General features: G+C 44.6%; 1 protein-coding gene across 1 annotated transcript in view; it reads right to left on the minus strand.

The window, feature by feature from the left end:
- The window catches only part of prdm5 (PR domain containing 5), a 29148-nt gene extending 12287 nt beyond the window's left edge, over nucleotides 1-16861 (minus strand). The window contains exons 1-13 of the mRNA XM_086223819.1: nucleotides 16558-16861; nucleotides 15703-15786; nucleotides 14769-14891; nucleotides 13373-13541; nucleotides 13069-13246; nucleotides 12074-12166; nucleotides 11825-11946; nucleotides 10739-10818; nucleotides 8881-8965; nucleotides 8230-8387; nucleotides 7678-7771; nucleotides 6376-6536; nucleotides 2343-2436 (exon numbers count right to left, since the gene is read on the minus strand). Of these exons, the coding sequence (XP_086079945.1) occupies nucleotides 2343-2436; nucleotides 6376-6536; nucleotides 7678-7771; nucleotides 8230-8387; nucleotides 8881-8965; nucleotides 10739-10818; nucleotides 11825-11946; nucleotides 12074-12166; nucleotides 13069-13246; nucleotides 13373-13541; nucleotides 14769-14891; nucleotides 15703-15786; nucleotides 16558-16656 (1540 nt within the window). The 5' untranslated portion in view covers nucleotides 16657-16861. The remainder of the gene's footprint in view (nucleotides 1-2342; nucleotides 2437-6375; nucleotides 6537-7677; nucleotides 7772-8229; nucleotides 8388-8880; nucleotides 8966-10738; nucleotides 10819-11824; nucleotides 11947-12073; nucleotides 12167-13068; nucleotides 13247-13372; nucleotides 13542-14768; nucleotides 14892-15702; nucleotides 15787-16557) is intronic.
- Nucleotides 16862-17397: the final 536 nt, after the last annotated feature.

Here is a 17397-nt window from a genome sequence, read left to right on the forward strand (position 1 = left end):
AGAAAATGATAGAAACATCCATCATGACTACCGAGTTCCACGTCTTCAACATCCTCGTCCAGATGTGTGACAGCTCACATTTTATGGGTTGCTGGTGATCTCATGGAAGCCGGTCTGAGACACCAGGCCGGCCTCTGTGGCACTACGGCTCGTTCATTTGAGCTCAACGGGATCACACAAAACCAAAATGACACAAGCCAAAGTCGAATATATGGTCGGTAGCGTGCAGACTACTTCCATGTTTCTTCAATATTTCTCACTTGAGCCTTTTCTCGCCTAATGCTCCCCAGCGTTTGATGGTAAAATGGCGGTTAGAGGAAATCTCCAGGGAATCCTGACAAAGTCGTCTGTGTTTAGCAGGTAAATAATCAACGCTGACTTGTTCCTGTGAAGCAGGAAGATAAACAAGATCAAGCTTTCCTGTCCAGAGAAGCTGTCGATTCACAGGTCTTTCACTTCCCCGGAGGCCTCCTTTAACAGATTACTGGCATCTTTAGAGGCACATTAAAGAAGTGCGCTGTTTTCATGAGTTACATTTCCTCAGAGGAGCTGCAGACGTCCAGCGTGTTAACAAAGGTTTGGGAAGACGCAGGTCCTGTCAGGATTGTCCCTCAGGGAACGACTCAATTCTCACCAAAGCTTATTTTTTCCCATCACACAAAAACACAACAAACAAAAAAAAAAAAAATCCAAGTCTATAGAATGAGGGGACAGATTTACAGCCATTCAGGGTCAAGGGTCATCCGGCTGGATGCTTTCTTGGAGTGGTCTTTTCTCTCTTTACTCCTTTCTTTCTTTGAGGTGTCCCCCCGGCTCCCACCCCTCCCCCAGCATTCCTCTCTTTTGTTTATTCTATATAAATACAATCAGAGCGAGCCACGGCTACACACACTGGTTTACATTCTCTCTTTCTGTTGGGTTGTCCTTCACACATACACATGTCCCAAAACACACACATACAGAGCTCACACACACAGATACAAAGGAAGCTGTTGACAAAGATAGACTTGTCAAAGGGCCACCATGCCGCTTCACCGATGAACAATACACACCAACCATATCAACACGTGACGGGAAAGTTTGAAAGGAGACAAAATGATGACGAATTTAAGAGAAAAAAAAGAGGAAGTTAATGATGTTGAGGTGTACGGTTGCTGCTCTTCATAGACCTGCAATTACTGACAAATATCTGCAGACGAGACGACGGGTGAGCGACCGCTTCAGCTGAGTCTGGTGCCCGAAAGTGAGTAAAAGATACTGAGGTGTTCAGTCCCCAAAGGACAGTAGCAGAGCGACAATGAGGAGAGAACATGGCAGAGAAAACGGCAGAAAGGAAAAAGAGATGAGGAGAGGAAAAGAGGGAGGCAGCCAGGAGCGGGCAGAGAGATCGCGGGAGTGAAAGAGTTTAGAAGCCAAGTGTGTGTGTGTGTGTGTGTGTGTGTGTGTGTGTGTGTGTGTGTGTGTGTGTGTGTGTGTGTGTGGCCATGCCAGGTCTCTGCACCAGTCTGTTGGTAAGGAAACGCACAGGAATGTGTAGCTTTCCAGTTTAAGGCAGTTTAATGAACATCCTGGGCTCTATTTTAGTGGCGGCGCACAGGCTGCAGCAAGCGGTGCATTTTAATGTTCGAAAGTTTAGAATTTACCAAACCTGCGCCGACTACAAGTCAGTGAGCAACTCTTACATCAGCACATTCATTGACTGTTATCAACATCTTTGACCGCAGTTTCTTCCTCGCCATGTGAAAATGATAACAGCAGGTGGTTACGTCACTTGATCCTGATCGGTTCAGACAAATCCTATTGCCTCTAATTATCAGGCCGGGTATTTATGTGGTCTTTAATGTTGCGCTGCTGAGAACAGACATCTGAGGAGGAGCGGAGGAGCCGGGGCCTCGTGTGCTAAGATTTGCGCACATTCCCAGCGTCACCTCTAAGTGTCGCCAACTGACCGAAAGCAGCAGAAATGTGCGTACGCCAGCTATGAAACTGGCGTGGAGAACATTCACATTCCCACGGTCATTTGATGATACATCTAAACCTGGAAAAGGGCGTAAGCCACATTTATGTGTGTACACACCCTGTATACATGAGGTCTGTTTCTAATGAAACACAATACCGTTGATAATGCGGTGATTCTTTTAATAGAGCCCAATAGAAAATGAGTGATGTGAAAAAACTCAAAATAATCATGAAAAATGTCAATAAGCACTTTATTAAACCCATAGAGAAGCTGCTTGATAACTGAAGCTGTGCGGACGGCAGCACTACAGCTCTGACACGCCAGTGATGGTAATGGCAGCTGACTGAGGATCGACTCAACAAAGCAGTGAACCGTCACTGACCTGTGTGGCTGCGGATGTGCACCCTTAGCGTGCCGTTGCTGGCAAACTTTTGTCCGCAGTACGGGCAGATCTTCTCCTTCTCCCCCGTGTGAGTCTGGAGGGAAATGATAAAAGGGACATATGGATGAAGTTAAGAAAAACATTTGTAACATTCATCTTCACATCCTTCCTGCATTATAAAGTAAAATGTGATCCACTGTGATAGCTGGAATTCAGTATCAGGACGTGTATTTATCAGATTCACATCCGAACATTCTGGATAAAAGAAAAGGAGGCGTTGTCGTACAGTATCAAAACAACTGAAACAACTATTCATACACAATCAGATTTTCTCTCTAGCAAAAAGTCCAGAAAACTCCACAAAAGAAAGGTTAAAGTGCGGTTAAAACCAAGGGTGTGTCAGGCACGTCGCTTCCCTGCTCCCACTGCTGCGTGACACCTACGTCTCGCTCCGCTCGCTGCCTCGGTCACCTCGGTGTTATCTCAGTGACATGTTTTCACACACAATTAAAAAGAAGATAAACAGGCCTGTACTTAGTCACACGCTCATAACAATAACGTAACAATAATGATGTCATGGACATTTTCAAATTTCATACTATTTCCTGCCATTTGTCCATCAGACTGCAGCGCCACAATTGCATGTGTGTCTGAGCACACTAGGGATGCACTTAAGCTGCTCAACACACAACGTTTACACATGCTGCAATTTCTGGGCTCCATAAGGGAATAAAAGTTATATTAGGTGGTGTGTATCTGCACACTCAGCAGACACCCAGATGGCTTGTTAGCTCCGCCCTCGCTGGGCTGCGGAGGAGAGAACAGGCACTGGTGCAACTGACCGTACATGAGAGCAAAATGCTGTATTGTCTTTGTTTACTTGTGTTTTTTATTCATTTTCCTCTTTTACTTCTTAGTGAACAAACCAAACCAAACTGAAACCAAAACGTGACCCAGGAACTTGTGACATCAGCCCGAGTGTGGGCCTGTTGAACCTCTCGCCCCCCGAAGTCTATTCTATAATATCTGTTTCTGTGGGGAAAACGATGGTTTTGTACATATGCAGCATTTTTACCTCTGAGCTCTGGACTACTACTTTAGTACTTCTACTACTGTACTACTCCTACCACTACCACTAGTGCTACTACTCCTACCATAGGAAATCACCTGCATGCTACGAGTGTGTATGCATCTGTGTGTCAGCCATTCCAGCTGATTTAATTAGAAGAGAAAAGTAAAACAGACACATGATCATTTTTCAGTGCACCAAAACAGCAGATATGTCGAGAGACTCTGGTCAGGCCTTCTGTGGAGCAGTTACGTATCCCAACTGTCTGTCCGGGCCAATAAAAAACTACGTCTCTCCATGTTGAAACTGACTGGTGGCAGTCAGAGTGAGCGGAGACAGTTGATGCGGCGATCTGCCCTCAAGGCGGGATCAAAGAACACAGACGATGCTGATGTCAGGGCCCAAAGGCCAGGGTGCACATATGCGTTCATACCCTCATCCTCATCTTCGTCCTGCTTCACCTCCCAACAGTCCACAGACTTCAGCTTTGCAGAAGGGCAGAGAGAAAGAAGGAACTTCCTTTGTTCCCTGCTGCAAAACACAAGTCCTGCCTGGTTTATTTGTCTAACTTCAAGTCGATTTAGACAAACTCACTTAACAAGCAGTGACTTCGTTGGATTAAGGGGCTTGTTTATATAATATAATCTTGCCAACAGCAGAAATCGCTCACTTAATGCAAGCAAAAACACCCAAACAGGGAGTGTTATACTGCTTTATTTTGAGAAGATATTAGACAAATATACCAGAGCGACTCTGGTGTTGCAGCAGAGCCCCTTCCCCTTGCTCCTCTCCTTCCCTCTTGACTCTCTGAATTCCTCTCCTGGCCTGTAGTAAATTCCCAAGAATAACTGTGGCTGTGAAAGGCTCAAACTCAGAGCGACAGTTTCAACAGCAGTACAACAATACATGAACACCTCCTCTGTGGGCCCCCGTCCTTCCCTCCATCACCCCACTGTGTCCCTCCAACACCTCGGGTGTTTCCTTACAAAGGCTCCATCCACACACATATACACAAACACACACACGAACAAACACACACACACACACACACACACACACACACACATACATGCCTGTCAACTTCCAGACACACACACACACACACACACACACACACACACACTTGTGCACAATCAAATCCACATATATGAACACATGCGTTCCAGATGGAGCTGCGCTGCACTGTTTGGCTGAATGTTTGTACAACAGTGAAAGCATCTCTGTGTTCTGCCTTCATAAACAGAGGAGAACACACTGATTTTCACTAAGAAACACCAGGTTGCAAATCATACGTGTGGAATTTACTGGGAGTTGGAGGTAATCATCTAAAGATTTGATCTGACGATGATGCATGTGCCTGTAACTACTCTACATCCAACCCTATAATTTTCATTTGAGCGCACATTCTTGCAGCGATGAGATGAGACAATCAAGCTCAACACATAAAATACATGCACACACATGTACTCGAATCCCATTAATCCAGGTTCTCCAAGGAGAACTCCACACAACACACGTGACTGGAGTTTAACGAAACTACTAAGCCTAAATTTAAACATCAGTCCTGTTTTGTCTTGTGTCTGGAGGAAAATTTCAACAGCAAAAATGGAAAATGTATCAGTCAGTGTTATCTTCAACCTTTTCATGAAAGTTAGAAGAACTTAAAGAGAGTTCTTTCCATTACGTCATCATTGACATGCGATTGAGGACAACTCATGAGACAGTGAAGCCATTCAGACACAGCAGCTACACCTGCATGTCCCTAGGGAGGAGAGAAACTGTCTCATTCAAAAGTTAAGACGCAATGCTCCAACAACTGATCCATGAAAACTCTGTTATAATGTACTGGGTTGTACTGCTGCTCCGACGGAACAATCTGGGACACTGGAACAGGTATTTTAATGGGCACCAAACATCAGCTGATCAAACTTCAATCAGTGAAAAATCCTATTTGCTGTATTCCAAGCATCTTAATTTAGTTAGAATAATTGAGAAACCCGGCTCAACAGTTACTTACTACTAATACTTCTGATTTTCATCATATGTGCAAAATCAGATAGAGTTTACAGAGCTAGGCTTAAAGTTTGATCCGAACAAAACATGGCTTTGATAAATATTTGTGATAAGGTATCAGCGCCAGTGAGAGCCAGTTGGGCTTCCTCAGAACATGTCAATACAGCCAGTAAGTTGTCATCTCATCTGCAAACGCACTTTGATCAGGGCCAGATCTGCCAGTGGCCTCCAGCCCCGTCGACAGTCAGACAGCTCATATGCCTGTCTTCCGTCCTACTGTTCTGACACAACCTCTGAGACGTTTTCTTTTGCTGTGTGCCAAGAAGCTGCTTGATTCCAATCTTGATCCATAACCACACCGGACATTGTCAGATTTAAGGCTTACAATCAGCACTGAGATCTGTTTGGGGCTTTGAAACCCTGCAGAGCTAATGGATGAACTGCCATTTCTGATCAACGTAGAACTCCATTCCAAACCTTTATGCACGACTACGGTCAAGATGGACGTCTCCGCCAGCTTTGACAGTCCTCAAAATTAGTACAGTTAGCTGTAGTACTTTCTCCAGACAAGTAAAACTGGATGTAAGACAATGGAAACATTTTGTGAAGTACCCAGTAGGGCGCTCATTTCCTGCCTCTTTAATTCTGTTTGATAGCTTAAGATTGATGATGGAAAATTACACGTAGATTGAACGCTGCAGTCTAGACGAACACTTCAATTAACAAAGCACTGGAAAGAATTCATGGCACAGTCACAATTAAGTTTGGTAGTCAAGATAGTCAAGATAAATTTGCACATGCTCTGTTTTTGCATTTCTCAAGCTGCTCTCTGACTAATATTTAAGGGTAAAGTAAATACCACAATTTCAGTTGAACGAGGACAAAGCGGCAAGCCGACGCTCAATCACCAGCTGTGATTGAGGCCGTGTGGCTGCAGCTGTTTTCATTCACCTTCTTGTGACTCTTGAGGACTGAAGGTGTGACAAAGGCCTTCTCACACAGGTCGCACTTATACTTCTTGTGGCCGTCATGCACCACCTGGATGTGGACGTTGAGCGTGTCCTTCCTCTTGAAGGTGGAATCGCACTGGTCACACTTGAACGTCCTCTCACCTGTTGCAGGGACAGAGGTGCGTGAGAGCCGCTTCCAGCCGTCTATTGTTGTGCCTCTAAACACACAGCCATCACGCACAGCGAGAGAAGACCCAATTTCTCCAGGGCAATTGTGTGGACACATAACTACAAAGAGGTGCGCTTCATTGCACCAAACAACCCCAGACAATGGTCTTTAGAACAGTCTGGGTCTATGTAGGGTTTGGGTTTTTTTAACAGTTGAACAACAGTTGTCTTTTATTGTGTATCTGTAGCAGAACACATCCCAGAGGAGACAGTAAAACAAACTGCTCAGCCAGATGTTTCTTCTGAACATCAAATGGTCGTTTTTCCCATGCAAAAAAAACAGAACCTATGTTACAAAAATTATTCCACTAAAAAGAACTAAAACAGTAGACTCAGACAGTCAAACAGGGCACAAACTGCATCTGTACTTGCTTCCATTAAACAGAGATCATTTGTTGATGTGGTGCTCAGCCTCTCTCTGTCACCGAGGCTGGTGATGGTCAGCTGGATAAAATGGAACTCCAGTGACAGACAGGGGTCTTAATCAAATGGAGACGTTCACTTGCTGATGATTACATGAGGTTTTTACGATGACTTGGAACAAAACTTCAATCTGGAATCAGAAACATGCCTGCACAGTTTTAAACCTGCGACTAATATTAGATCATGAACTCATGTCCTATCAATTGAAAAATCAACTTCATTTCACGTCTACAACAGCTGAGCTTCATTTCCTGATAGCCAGCCAGTCGATGTGGTGCCCAAACATGAGCTCACAAAGTTTATTCAGTGGCATGTCAAAGAAATCCCACACTCGATCCTGCCGCCCCACATACGGTCCAGAGGTTGATACATAAAACCAGTCCAGCCATTATTCAGCCGGCCTCTTGAGACAGTGGCAGGAAATGCCTTGAGCTTTACAATCTCTTTGTTATCTGTCTCAATTGCAGGATCGGAGTTGCATCCTGCCAAGGCTCAACTGGCGAGGGGATGTTTGCTGTGAGATGCTGCGTGAGCAGGAGTATATCCTAGTATTAGTATACATCCAGACATGGCCGGGGGATTCGGTTGGAGCAGAGAGGAAAAATAACTCAGTTTTTCAGGTTATTTGCATCTAGAACTCAGTTCTACTTACTATTGTGGATGAGTAAGTGACGCTGTAGCGAGAAGGGGGTGCGGAACAGGGCCTTGCACTCCTCACACTGGAAGGGCCTTTCCTCTGAGTGGGTCTGAGGAGAGAGCAGAGCAGCATCAGCATGTTTATGTGTGAGGAAGTCACCTCCTGCCTCCGGGTGGATGTTGATGAAGCTGATGTGCGAGGATCATGCGCGTGGCTCCAGAGCCCATTTGGTTTGTTGACTTGATGAAGACAAGCAGCTTGAGGGGCTTGAGGTTCAAAGTGCCTCTGTTTTTTCTGCCTCCTCCCTCTCCTACCCCCCCCCATCTATCTGTCTGAGTGACACCTCAATCCCCAAAGTAAATATGGGGAACCTCAGGGGTGGAGCAGGCCAGAGACCCCACAGACTCCAGCCACCAACGAGACCCTGATTGATTACAGCCGCCTAAATGACTGCAGCTTTGAAGTGGCTTGGACTCATCTCAGCTTCAGTGTAAATATAATAATGGACATGATGATGAGAGCCTGTAGAACTCCACTCCAATCATGTGTGACTCCACATCTGCTCACCTTCTTGTGGTTCTTGTAGACGTTGCGGTGAGCGAACTCTTTCCCACACAGCTTACATTTGTAGGGTTTGTCCTCGCTGTGGATGATCTTATGAGCCGTCACCTGGTCCAGACGCTTGAACGAGCGGCTGCAGATCTCACACGTGTACGGTCGCTTCTCTGTCCAATGAGACATCAAGAGAGCACAACAGCTACATTTAATAGACAAAAATGTTTTTCAAGTGATACTTGACCCCAACAACGCATTTTACCTCTCGAATATTCACTAAAGTGTTCTGCGCTCACAAAGATGTGTATTTCCCTCCTGCATCACTTCTTTGTGACTTTGTGACAACGTATTTAGCTTGAGGCTGATAGAGACTGACAGCTAACATTCTACGCTCGCTCACAGTCGCATCAAACCAGAAATGGTTATCGTGGGTTTGTTTTTTGCTCAAATCAAAGGCTTACTGGCTGCATAAAGAAGACATGGATTAGGGACAATTAGCTTCAACCGAAACATACGTGTCTGGACCTTTCTGCATCCTGGAGTTAAAAACAAGTAATGCAGAGGGGAAAATGTCTGTGTGAGCTAAAGACAGTATCTGTGAGTACTCGAAAGCTAAAATACATTTTCTGGGCAGACGATGGCTTTGAAGTATTATTGTCTCACCCGAGTGTGTGATCATGTGTCGTTTGAGCTGATTGGTAGAGATGAACTTCTTGTCACAGGCATGGCAGTCAAATATTTCATGTATCTGTCGGGCAGCAAAAGATAAACTATTCAAGTTTTGTTCAAAAACTTCATAAAAGTTGAAGTACAAGTATCTGCGGTGGTCAACTGAAACTAAAGCTTGTCCATTTTTTTATTAGATGGATGTCTACAGACAGAAAAGCAATTAAAGTGACAAAAAAGTTTCAACCCTTTTCCGGCTTCAGAGCATCGCTCCAATAATTGCACATTCACAGCTACAATAGCATATGCTAATGTGAAACAGCTCCTCTTGTCACAGCTGCTACTGCCAGGACTTGCTCAGCTAACTGATGATAACAGCACTTTTAAGCTGCTTTGTGGTAACTTGTCATTATGGAAAGCTTGATTGCTCTTCTGCAAGAATAATACTTTACAGCCCCGATGCCTTTGATTGAAACTATAGGAATACATCAGATACTACTTGCCAGAAATGTCTCATATTTATAATAACACGAATTGTTTGAGCGGAATTCTTCTGAACATGTTGCCAGAATAAAAGTGATTAGTGAGGCTGATCTCAACTCAAAGACTCTCATTCTGCCTCTCAGATGTTCTATTTCAAAGGAGAAAACTTGATTTGGAGGGCAGTGGAGGATCTTTGCATCATCCTGGAAACGTTGAAGTGATCACGAGCCACACAGAGGAAGAACTGGCACACACACACACGCACACGCGCACACACACACACACACACACACACACACACATCAGAAGGCCACACAGGAATAATACACTACACACCTATTTTAAAATACCCTGGAGATTTGAAACTGGAGACTATGAACTCAAAAACAGGTGAAGTAGGTTAAATGATGCGCTGCAGAACTGTGTTACAACTTCTAAGTGACATTAAATGTTGAGCAGTTGGCAAATGGCTTGATGGATTAAAGAGTGTTGATTAATTGGGATGATAGATGTTGACAAGGGAAAATGAAATTGCTCCGTCAGATTAATGAACAACATCAATTAAGACAAATTATTTGAGACTACTTGCGTAACAGTTTAATCTCTGGTGTTATCACGCCTGCTGCCTGGCCCTCTGAAGGTGCTAGAGAACAAGTTTCAAACTGAAAAATCAGGACTGCGAGGTTAAGGTTAAAAATTCACTTGTCGTGTTTCCACTTATTGAGAAGGAAACGGTAACTTTTTGAAATGAATCCCATTGGCTTAGAGCCAACAAATCAGCCGCTCAAAATGGATTTTCATCAGGATATGGAAGTTTAGGCGACATCCTGCCCGGCTGTGACAAAGACGAGATCAAGAACCCAGGAACAAAATTAGCTGCCGTGGCTGTGATTCTTTCATGCCAGCAGGCATCAGCCATGTTGCTGCTGTCCAGAGATGAAGTTTCGTTGTTGGTGTGTTATCCTAGATTTACATGACAGGAGGGGAAGTTTGCAAGTAAACAAGAAGTCAGCAGCTGCTCAGTCACGTGATTCTCTGTGGAGGAACTTTTTTGTTTTCATTTAGCATATTTACTCCTCTTCAAATAAGTCTCCTGCAGGATGCACCACTGAAAATCAAGCCAACCCCTGGGCTCTGCATCAACTTGATCGTGACGACAAATTATGAAGGACGAACTGAACAGAGAGAACTCAGAGGCTGAGGGGGCGGTGGGATTGAGAGCTTAGACAAGGTAACAGCAACAGTGGGGCGAGACAGACTCCACTGTGCAGCAACAAACCCAGAAAAAAAAGTGTGAAAATGGATCATTCCAAACCAGACAAGCTGAGTTGAATCCTCTCAGACGCGGCGCCGAGCATCGGGAGAGCCTCACCTTTCTGTGTTCCTGTAGGTTCAGAGATGAGGAGCATTTTCTGCTGCATATGGTGCACGTGAGCTTCCTCCGTGCACTTCCTGCCAAACAGAAGAGCAATGACGGGATTGCTAACATAAATATTTAGCTTTATGATAACTGTTACTGATACTGGCTTGAAAAGTCACAGGCGTGGCCAGAGCAGGAAAAAAGACCTGGTAGCCATAGAGAGAAAAAGTTCATCGGAGCCACAAAATATCACTTTTTCCTTTATTTCAGTAATTTTGAGGCCACGGAATGTATCTAGTTCACTGAATGGAATTAATGTGTTACCAAAAATTAATCAAGGTGTGACAACAAGTTATCTTACCGTCATTTGTGATATATCTCATGACCAGGAATTACTTATCTAATTAGTATTCAGGAAAGAAGTCATAACCTGTGGCCTAAAATGGCTAAATTCAGGGTTGAAGTTACATCTTGTGGCAACAGAGCATCTATGCTTCTCTCTCCATGGCCGCTCCAGGCCTCCGTACCGACATCCTACAGTCACCACATTCTGTTGAAACACTGAGCAACAATTATTTTTTCCGTTAAATTTTACGCTAAATTCTCTCTTTCCTAGCAGGCCTGGGATTCAAACATTTTGGGATCTCTCGCACCCTCCCTGCATCCCCGTCTGAATAACATGACCCACATCTGTTGAGTCTGATCCCCCCCCCCCCCCCCACACACACACACACACACAATATGATATCTGATATGGATGTCTTGATCTCAGCTTGATTCTCATGTAGAGGTTCGCAGGTCTCTGCTGCCCTACATCCTGTCAGAAATAGCTACGATAGTCAAATTATCTGAAAGAGTGAGCCGCCCAGAACACACAGGTCAGCAATTACATAGCGCGAGTAATTAGAGATGTGTCTCAACATTGCAGAGAGTTTAACCAATCGAGGTCAAGGAATACTACTGCAGCTCCTGCGTGGCTGAGGCTGCTAATGGACAATTAACTGCATTACATGATGATTTGAAAAAGGAAAACTGCTGTGCAATAGGGAGAGAAAGAAAATCCCAGCGAGGCATGCAGAGAAAGACAGGAATGCTAACCTGTGTGAACATTTCCTTTGTGCTTCTTCAGAGCATCCTTGCTCTTGAATCTTTTGCCACAGCTCTCTGCTTTACAGATAAACCTGGCATCTCCTTTACAAGCCTCCTTATGCTGCTCATAACTGCACACAGGAGGCAAAAGCTTTATGAGTTATGATAGGAAAACATTCCTTTAAAAAGGTACGACTGAGTGCCTTCACCAACATTTAAGAAAAGTACTGCATAGTCTTTCAGGACAGAGGCCGTTACCTGGATTCTGAGCTGAATGTGTTGTGGCAGAAGGAACACTGATGAGCCTTCGAGTCACCTGATGGACCCAGAGACTCAGAACAATGCAAAACACTGAGGAAGAAATCCAAATAAAAAGAAATTAGGCACCAAGGAGGAAATCTGCTGTCATGGGCCATGATAAAAAGTAAACCTACATTACAAACACAACATGGAGCTGTAGGCAGCAGCCCATTAGCTTAGCTTAGCATCAAGACCTGAACCCTTTGTAGTCCTCTGCTCATTTGGCTGCTTTTTTTATTTAGCCATTATAAATCACATTACAATATGTTAAGAACGTCAAAATTTTTCTTCATATCACTCATAATCAATTTTAGGATTTATTTTATACACACACACACACACACAAACACACACACAGCATGTTCATAACATGATTTGATTAGCGATCAGGGTCTCTTCTAGCCAGGTTTTCTCTCTTACATGGTTTTCAGTCTTTATGCTAAGCTATGCTAACAGCTAGCTGCAGCTTCTTATGATACACAGAAAGACAGGTATCAATCTCTTCCTCTAAACCCCCTGAGAAAGCACATAGTATTTCATGGGATGATAAACTACTCATATCATGTTTTGTCAATGCAATACTTCACTCATTAGCGCCATTAGCATGAAGCTAAATATATGTGGCTGGCTCTTTCTGTATTCCAGAGTCTGAAAGAAGTCCTGCAGAAGTTAAAAAAAATAAAAACTCTTTGGAAGCTCCAACGCCTGTCCCTTAAAAATAGGTTCACTCTAAGTTTTATTTTCATTCATTGACTTATTTTTCCTATTTGTTTTCAACGGTAACTTCCTGATTCTTGGCGAGACTGTTTACCACACAAAGGAATCAATAACTCCACGGATACTCTGGTTTCTAACTTGTCTGACTTTGTTCCGGACTTCCTAATGCCCTGCACATGATGAGCGTTTTGAGGAAAGGCAGTTCAGCAGAAGTACTGATGGCGCGGTAAACCCACTGGCGCTGCAGAGCCTGTTTGATGGGGAACTTCTTTCCACAGTTCCTGCATTTGAACTCCTTCTCCTCTATGCTGGGCCTCTGGTGCAGGCTCTGGAGGTGGGCTGCCAGGATCTCCTCACTGGGAAAACTGCTCTCACACAGCAGACAGGGGTGGTCCTCCTTCTTTATGACGAGTTCTGTGGAGAAGTGGCACACACACACAATGAGAGCTGACAGGGAAACAGACCTCGTTAGTTTTTTAGGGTGCATCGATGACCGCGATACTACAAGAAGCTGGATGGATTCACAAGATTTCTTTGTACCCATTTCAACGAGATGCTTCGCTTCTTTGCTATTTTCATCTTCATCTTTGACATCTTCCTCTTCTTCTTCTTCCTCCTCTTCCTCCATATCACTGTCCAGGAAGCCTATCAGGAGCTCTGTGTCCGTCTCTATGTCGTCTACAGCCAGGTAGAAAATGTTTTCTCCATCCTGAGAAATAACGTAATGACACAATAATAACAGTACGATTGAGCCCTGGCAGGACTTCACCTGAAATATTTGAGAGGGACGTAATTATAGAGCATTCAAGCTGATTGCTGGAATACATTTATAACCATATATGGTAGTAAGAGAAACAGCTGAGGTTGGAGGAAGGTTGAACTCATTATTCCGAGACAACAGTCTGTTAAAGTCTGATTGAAGCCTCAGGTCAGGAGAGCAAAACCTTAAAAATGTTGCCATTAACTTCCCTGTCCTTAAAGGTCAGGCTAATAAAATCGAACCTTCATTTTGTTTTAACTGCGGGATCCCACATATACATAAATAATGATTAAGAAGAAGAAAGCACCACAATAAATGTCACTGTTGATGAAACGCAGAGCTTCGACCCGCATGGATGACCTCAAGGCGACACGTATGAACGCAGGAACTTCGCCCTAAGACCTCAAATGTTCATCTTTTCATTCCACATCTTTTTTTTCCCCCCTCAATCACAAGAGCCCATCTTTTCTTCTGCTTCTTCTTCTTTTTTCTTTCTTTTTTTTTTAAATCTCTGACGCAGAATTGTGAAAGGCGAAATTTGCCAGATGCAGCTTGCTACGTATGAGTTCACGAATGCATGTGTTTGGATGCTTTTTTAGAGAATCCTTCAGATCGTGAGCCTGGCTGCTGTTGTTGACAACATAATAACTGTCTTTAAATGTTCCTGGAGTCATTTGAAAATACATTTTTGACAAAGAGAGTGGCTTGTGACTGCTGCAGTACCTCGAGGTTAAGAATCACAAAAACAATTCCTCAGCAAACTCGGTGAGGAGATCGTATTATCTCCTTCCTCCTGTTAGCTTCTTAGCCGCTTAAACTCGCCTTCTGGAAACGCCACACGAAACCTTCCACGTCCGACGTCACGAGCAACGCTCATACTCAACAAACTGGGGGTTTAAAGCCATCGTGATGCGTTGTGTTAAAAATACACTTTTTTTCTGATTCCAGCATCAACAGTCTTGTTTTTTAGTTTTTGGTTTTTTTCTGAAAAAATCTCACGTGATTTAGACGATGAAGCCTTCAACTAGGATCCCACATGTGTTGCCCGTGTAGGTCAGAAGTTACGGGCCTTTACTAGAATCAAGAGTGTGTCCTGAACGATGTAAATCACTTTGAGATTTGTCCGTGTCTGTCTTTTAGTCTGAGAGATTTATTGTCCACTGGGAGGAAATCTACCTGAATGGCTGCCAAGTTCTTCTGCTCTTGCGAAGGGGCCTGATGGACAAACCGCAGCCAGTTGGCATGGCGAGGGTTACTGGCATCCAGAATATACAGCACGTCCCCCTTACTGCCACGGACCTGGAACCAGAAATCACACAACTGCCTGAGTTGACGGAAGACAACAATTGGTTCTTCTTGCTGCTTTGACGGTGTTTCCTCTTCCGTCAAAGTCACGTGGTTTGGTCGGGTCAAAGTGGCAGCGACAGAGAAAAAAAATCTACGATTGATATGAATAAAATAACAGTTAATAAATGTTGTATGATGCAGGCGAGACATCTTAAAGTTTGCAAGTAAACTAAATGTCCAACATGAACTCAATGGGAAGTTAATAACTGTAAATTACACCCAAAAAAATGTTTCCACCCTTCAGTTCTTTTCCATATCAGCACGTAACAACAGCGTCTACACCTGCAGATGTGTGTGACAAGCCAACGTCGGCCAATATCATCAGCAACATCTATTTATCTGTCAGGCTTTTCTCAGCTCAAGTGGCACACCTGCACACATCCGTTTGATCTAATGTTCATTTCTGCTTCTTAACTATCGATTTAAACTGCAGCAATGCACAACATCGCACAACTGGTCTGACCCCTAACCGATAGTTGGGACGTCAACATCAGCTGGACTGAAACATGTTGACACCATACTGAGAACTTAGTACAAACTGGAAAAGATGTTAACAGTGGGAAGTGAGGAATCCCAAATACATCGTTATTGTTGTTTCTCCATCACTGACGATGAGTGAAGAAGAAGAGTCGATAATATATAAACCGATAATATGAATACTGGCCATCAGAGGATCCTGATATGTTTGTAAAATGACCAGCGTCTGCCAATATGGATGACGAGCTGCTATGATGCAGTAGTCCAGGTGTGTGTGCGCGTTCACCTCCCACATCAGGCGGGTGTCCGAGCTTTCATCCAACTCACTCGGCAGCTTCTTCTCACCTGCAAAGGGGCCAAACTTTTCTCCCTGTAAAACAGACACAGGACGTCCGACATGGATCGACACTAACGAATAAGCAAACCAAACTCAGGCGGCCCACGTGAAGACCTGGCACAGGACGGCGGTGGTCAGTCCAAACCAGGGTGTCTACGTTGAGGATGAACGTTGGAGGGCCTGTGGCCACGCCCCCTGTTTAATATGACGTGTGAACTCATCACTCTGTACTGGACTTTTTTTCTTTTTTTTTTCCACTGTCCAACTTCCAGAAGTGTTAAAAAAAAAAACAGGGGGCGTGGCCATAAAGGGTTCTCCGTGATGAGTTCAGGTCCACAACATATTCGACCGCAGATTTTAATTCCATTGTGTGCGTGACCGTAAACGCAACCCAGCTGCGGCTCGTCTCCCTGCGGAGCTTCACCGCCTCCCTCCTCCTCGGAGCCTCCTGACAGCGGTGGGCAGGTTGTCTGTACTCTGGTAAAATGGCGAGGGAAGTTCCACTGTTTTCTGATGAATGTAACGTTTGTGTGTAACATGTCACGTCGCGGTAATTTGCCGCACGAGGCTGCCCGCGCGACGCGGGACACGCGAACAAGGAGCAGCGACTGGAGTTACTGTAGCTACGTGGCACTTCACGTCAGAGGAGCCTCGGGTCGAGACTCTGACAGCGACGACAAGGAATAACACAAAAAGCGAGTCCACAACTCTGAGAAATGTTAAGAAAGTAACACGAAAACTCTCCCCGGGTGAAACCGAAATATTCGGCTCGGTCACAAAGTGGCCCAGTCAGAGACAACAAACCTTTTTGACTCGCCTCGCCGTGTACAGACCGATTCCATCCTGGACCTTTGAAGATTTCAGAGAAAATCTGTCTGGCACATACATACCCAACATTGTCATTACTCGGAACGACTTCCTTCAATGACATTTAGTTGGATATCAAACACGTCAGCTGAACAAGCATTGTCAGTTTGAATTTGGAGCAGATAGTTTCTTCGTGGAGTGGTCCAGATTGAACTTCTGCTGCTCCTGCTGCAGGAAGGCAAAGCTGCGTCCTGATTGGTGCAAAGTTTGTAACCAGAAGCTACCTTGTGGGTCTGTGGCTGCTGGAGCCTGAGAGCCGTTCACTCTCCTGCACAGCAGCGCTGGTGCTGCAGCTGAGGAGCGACACCGCTTCTTACTCACACAATACAACATATCTTTAATGTACTTCTGTCAACACGCTCACTCTGGGTGTGAATGCTTCTGACTACCTTGGAGGAGCATGCATCCATCATTAATGGAGTCAGACAGGAGATAAACAGCCGTGTATCATCTGTGCATGCATGAGGGACCCACCGACGCCAAATGGCTGTGGGAGGGAGGTGTTAGCACTGCTCCCTCATCAAACACACATTTTTCCAAAATGCCTGCATTAATTAAAGAACTAGGGTTGTTTTGAACATTTGTCGTGGACAAGATGTTGGAGGGGCGGCCTGGTGGAGCAGTGGTCTTCACTGTGGCCCCCAGCAACAAGGTTGTGGGTGGAGCCCCGGCTGCAGCACGGGGTCTTTCTGTGTGAGTCTCCATGTTCTCCCTGTTCCTGCTGGGTTCTCTGTGGTACTCCAGCTTCCTCCACAGTCCAAAGACATCAAGAGGGAC

The sequence above is a fragment of the Aulostomus chinensis genome, chromosome 14 (genome assembly GCF_037954235.1).
Source record: "Aulostomus chinensis isolate RoL2024-O1b breed Wild chromosome 14, RoL_Achi_v1.0, whole genome shotgun sequence".
NCBI lineage: Eukaryota > Metazoa > Chordata > Actinopteri > Syngnathiformes > Aulostomidae > Aulostomus > Aulostomus chinensis.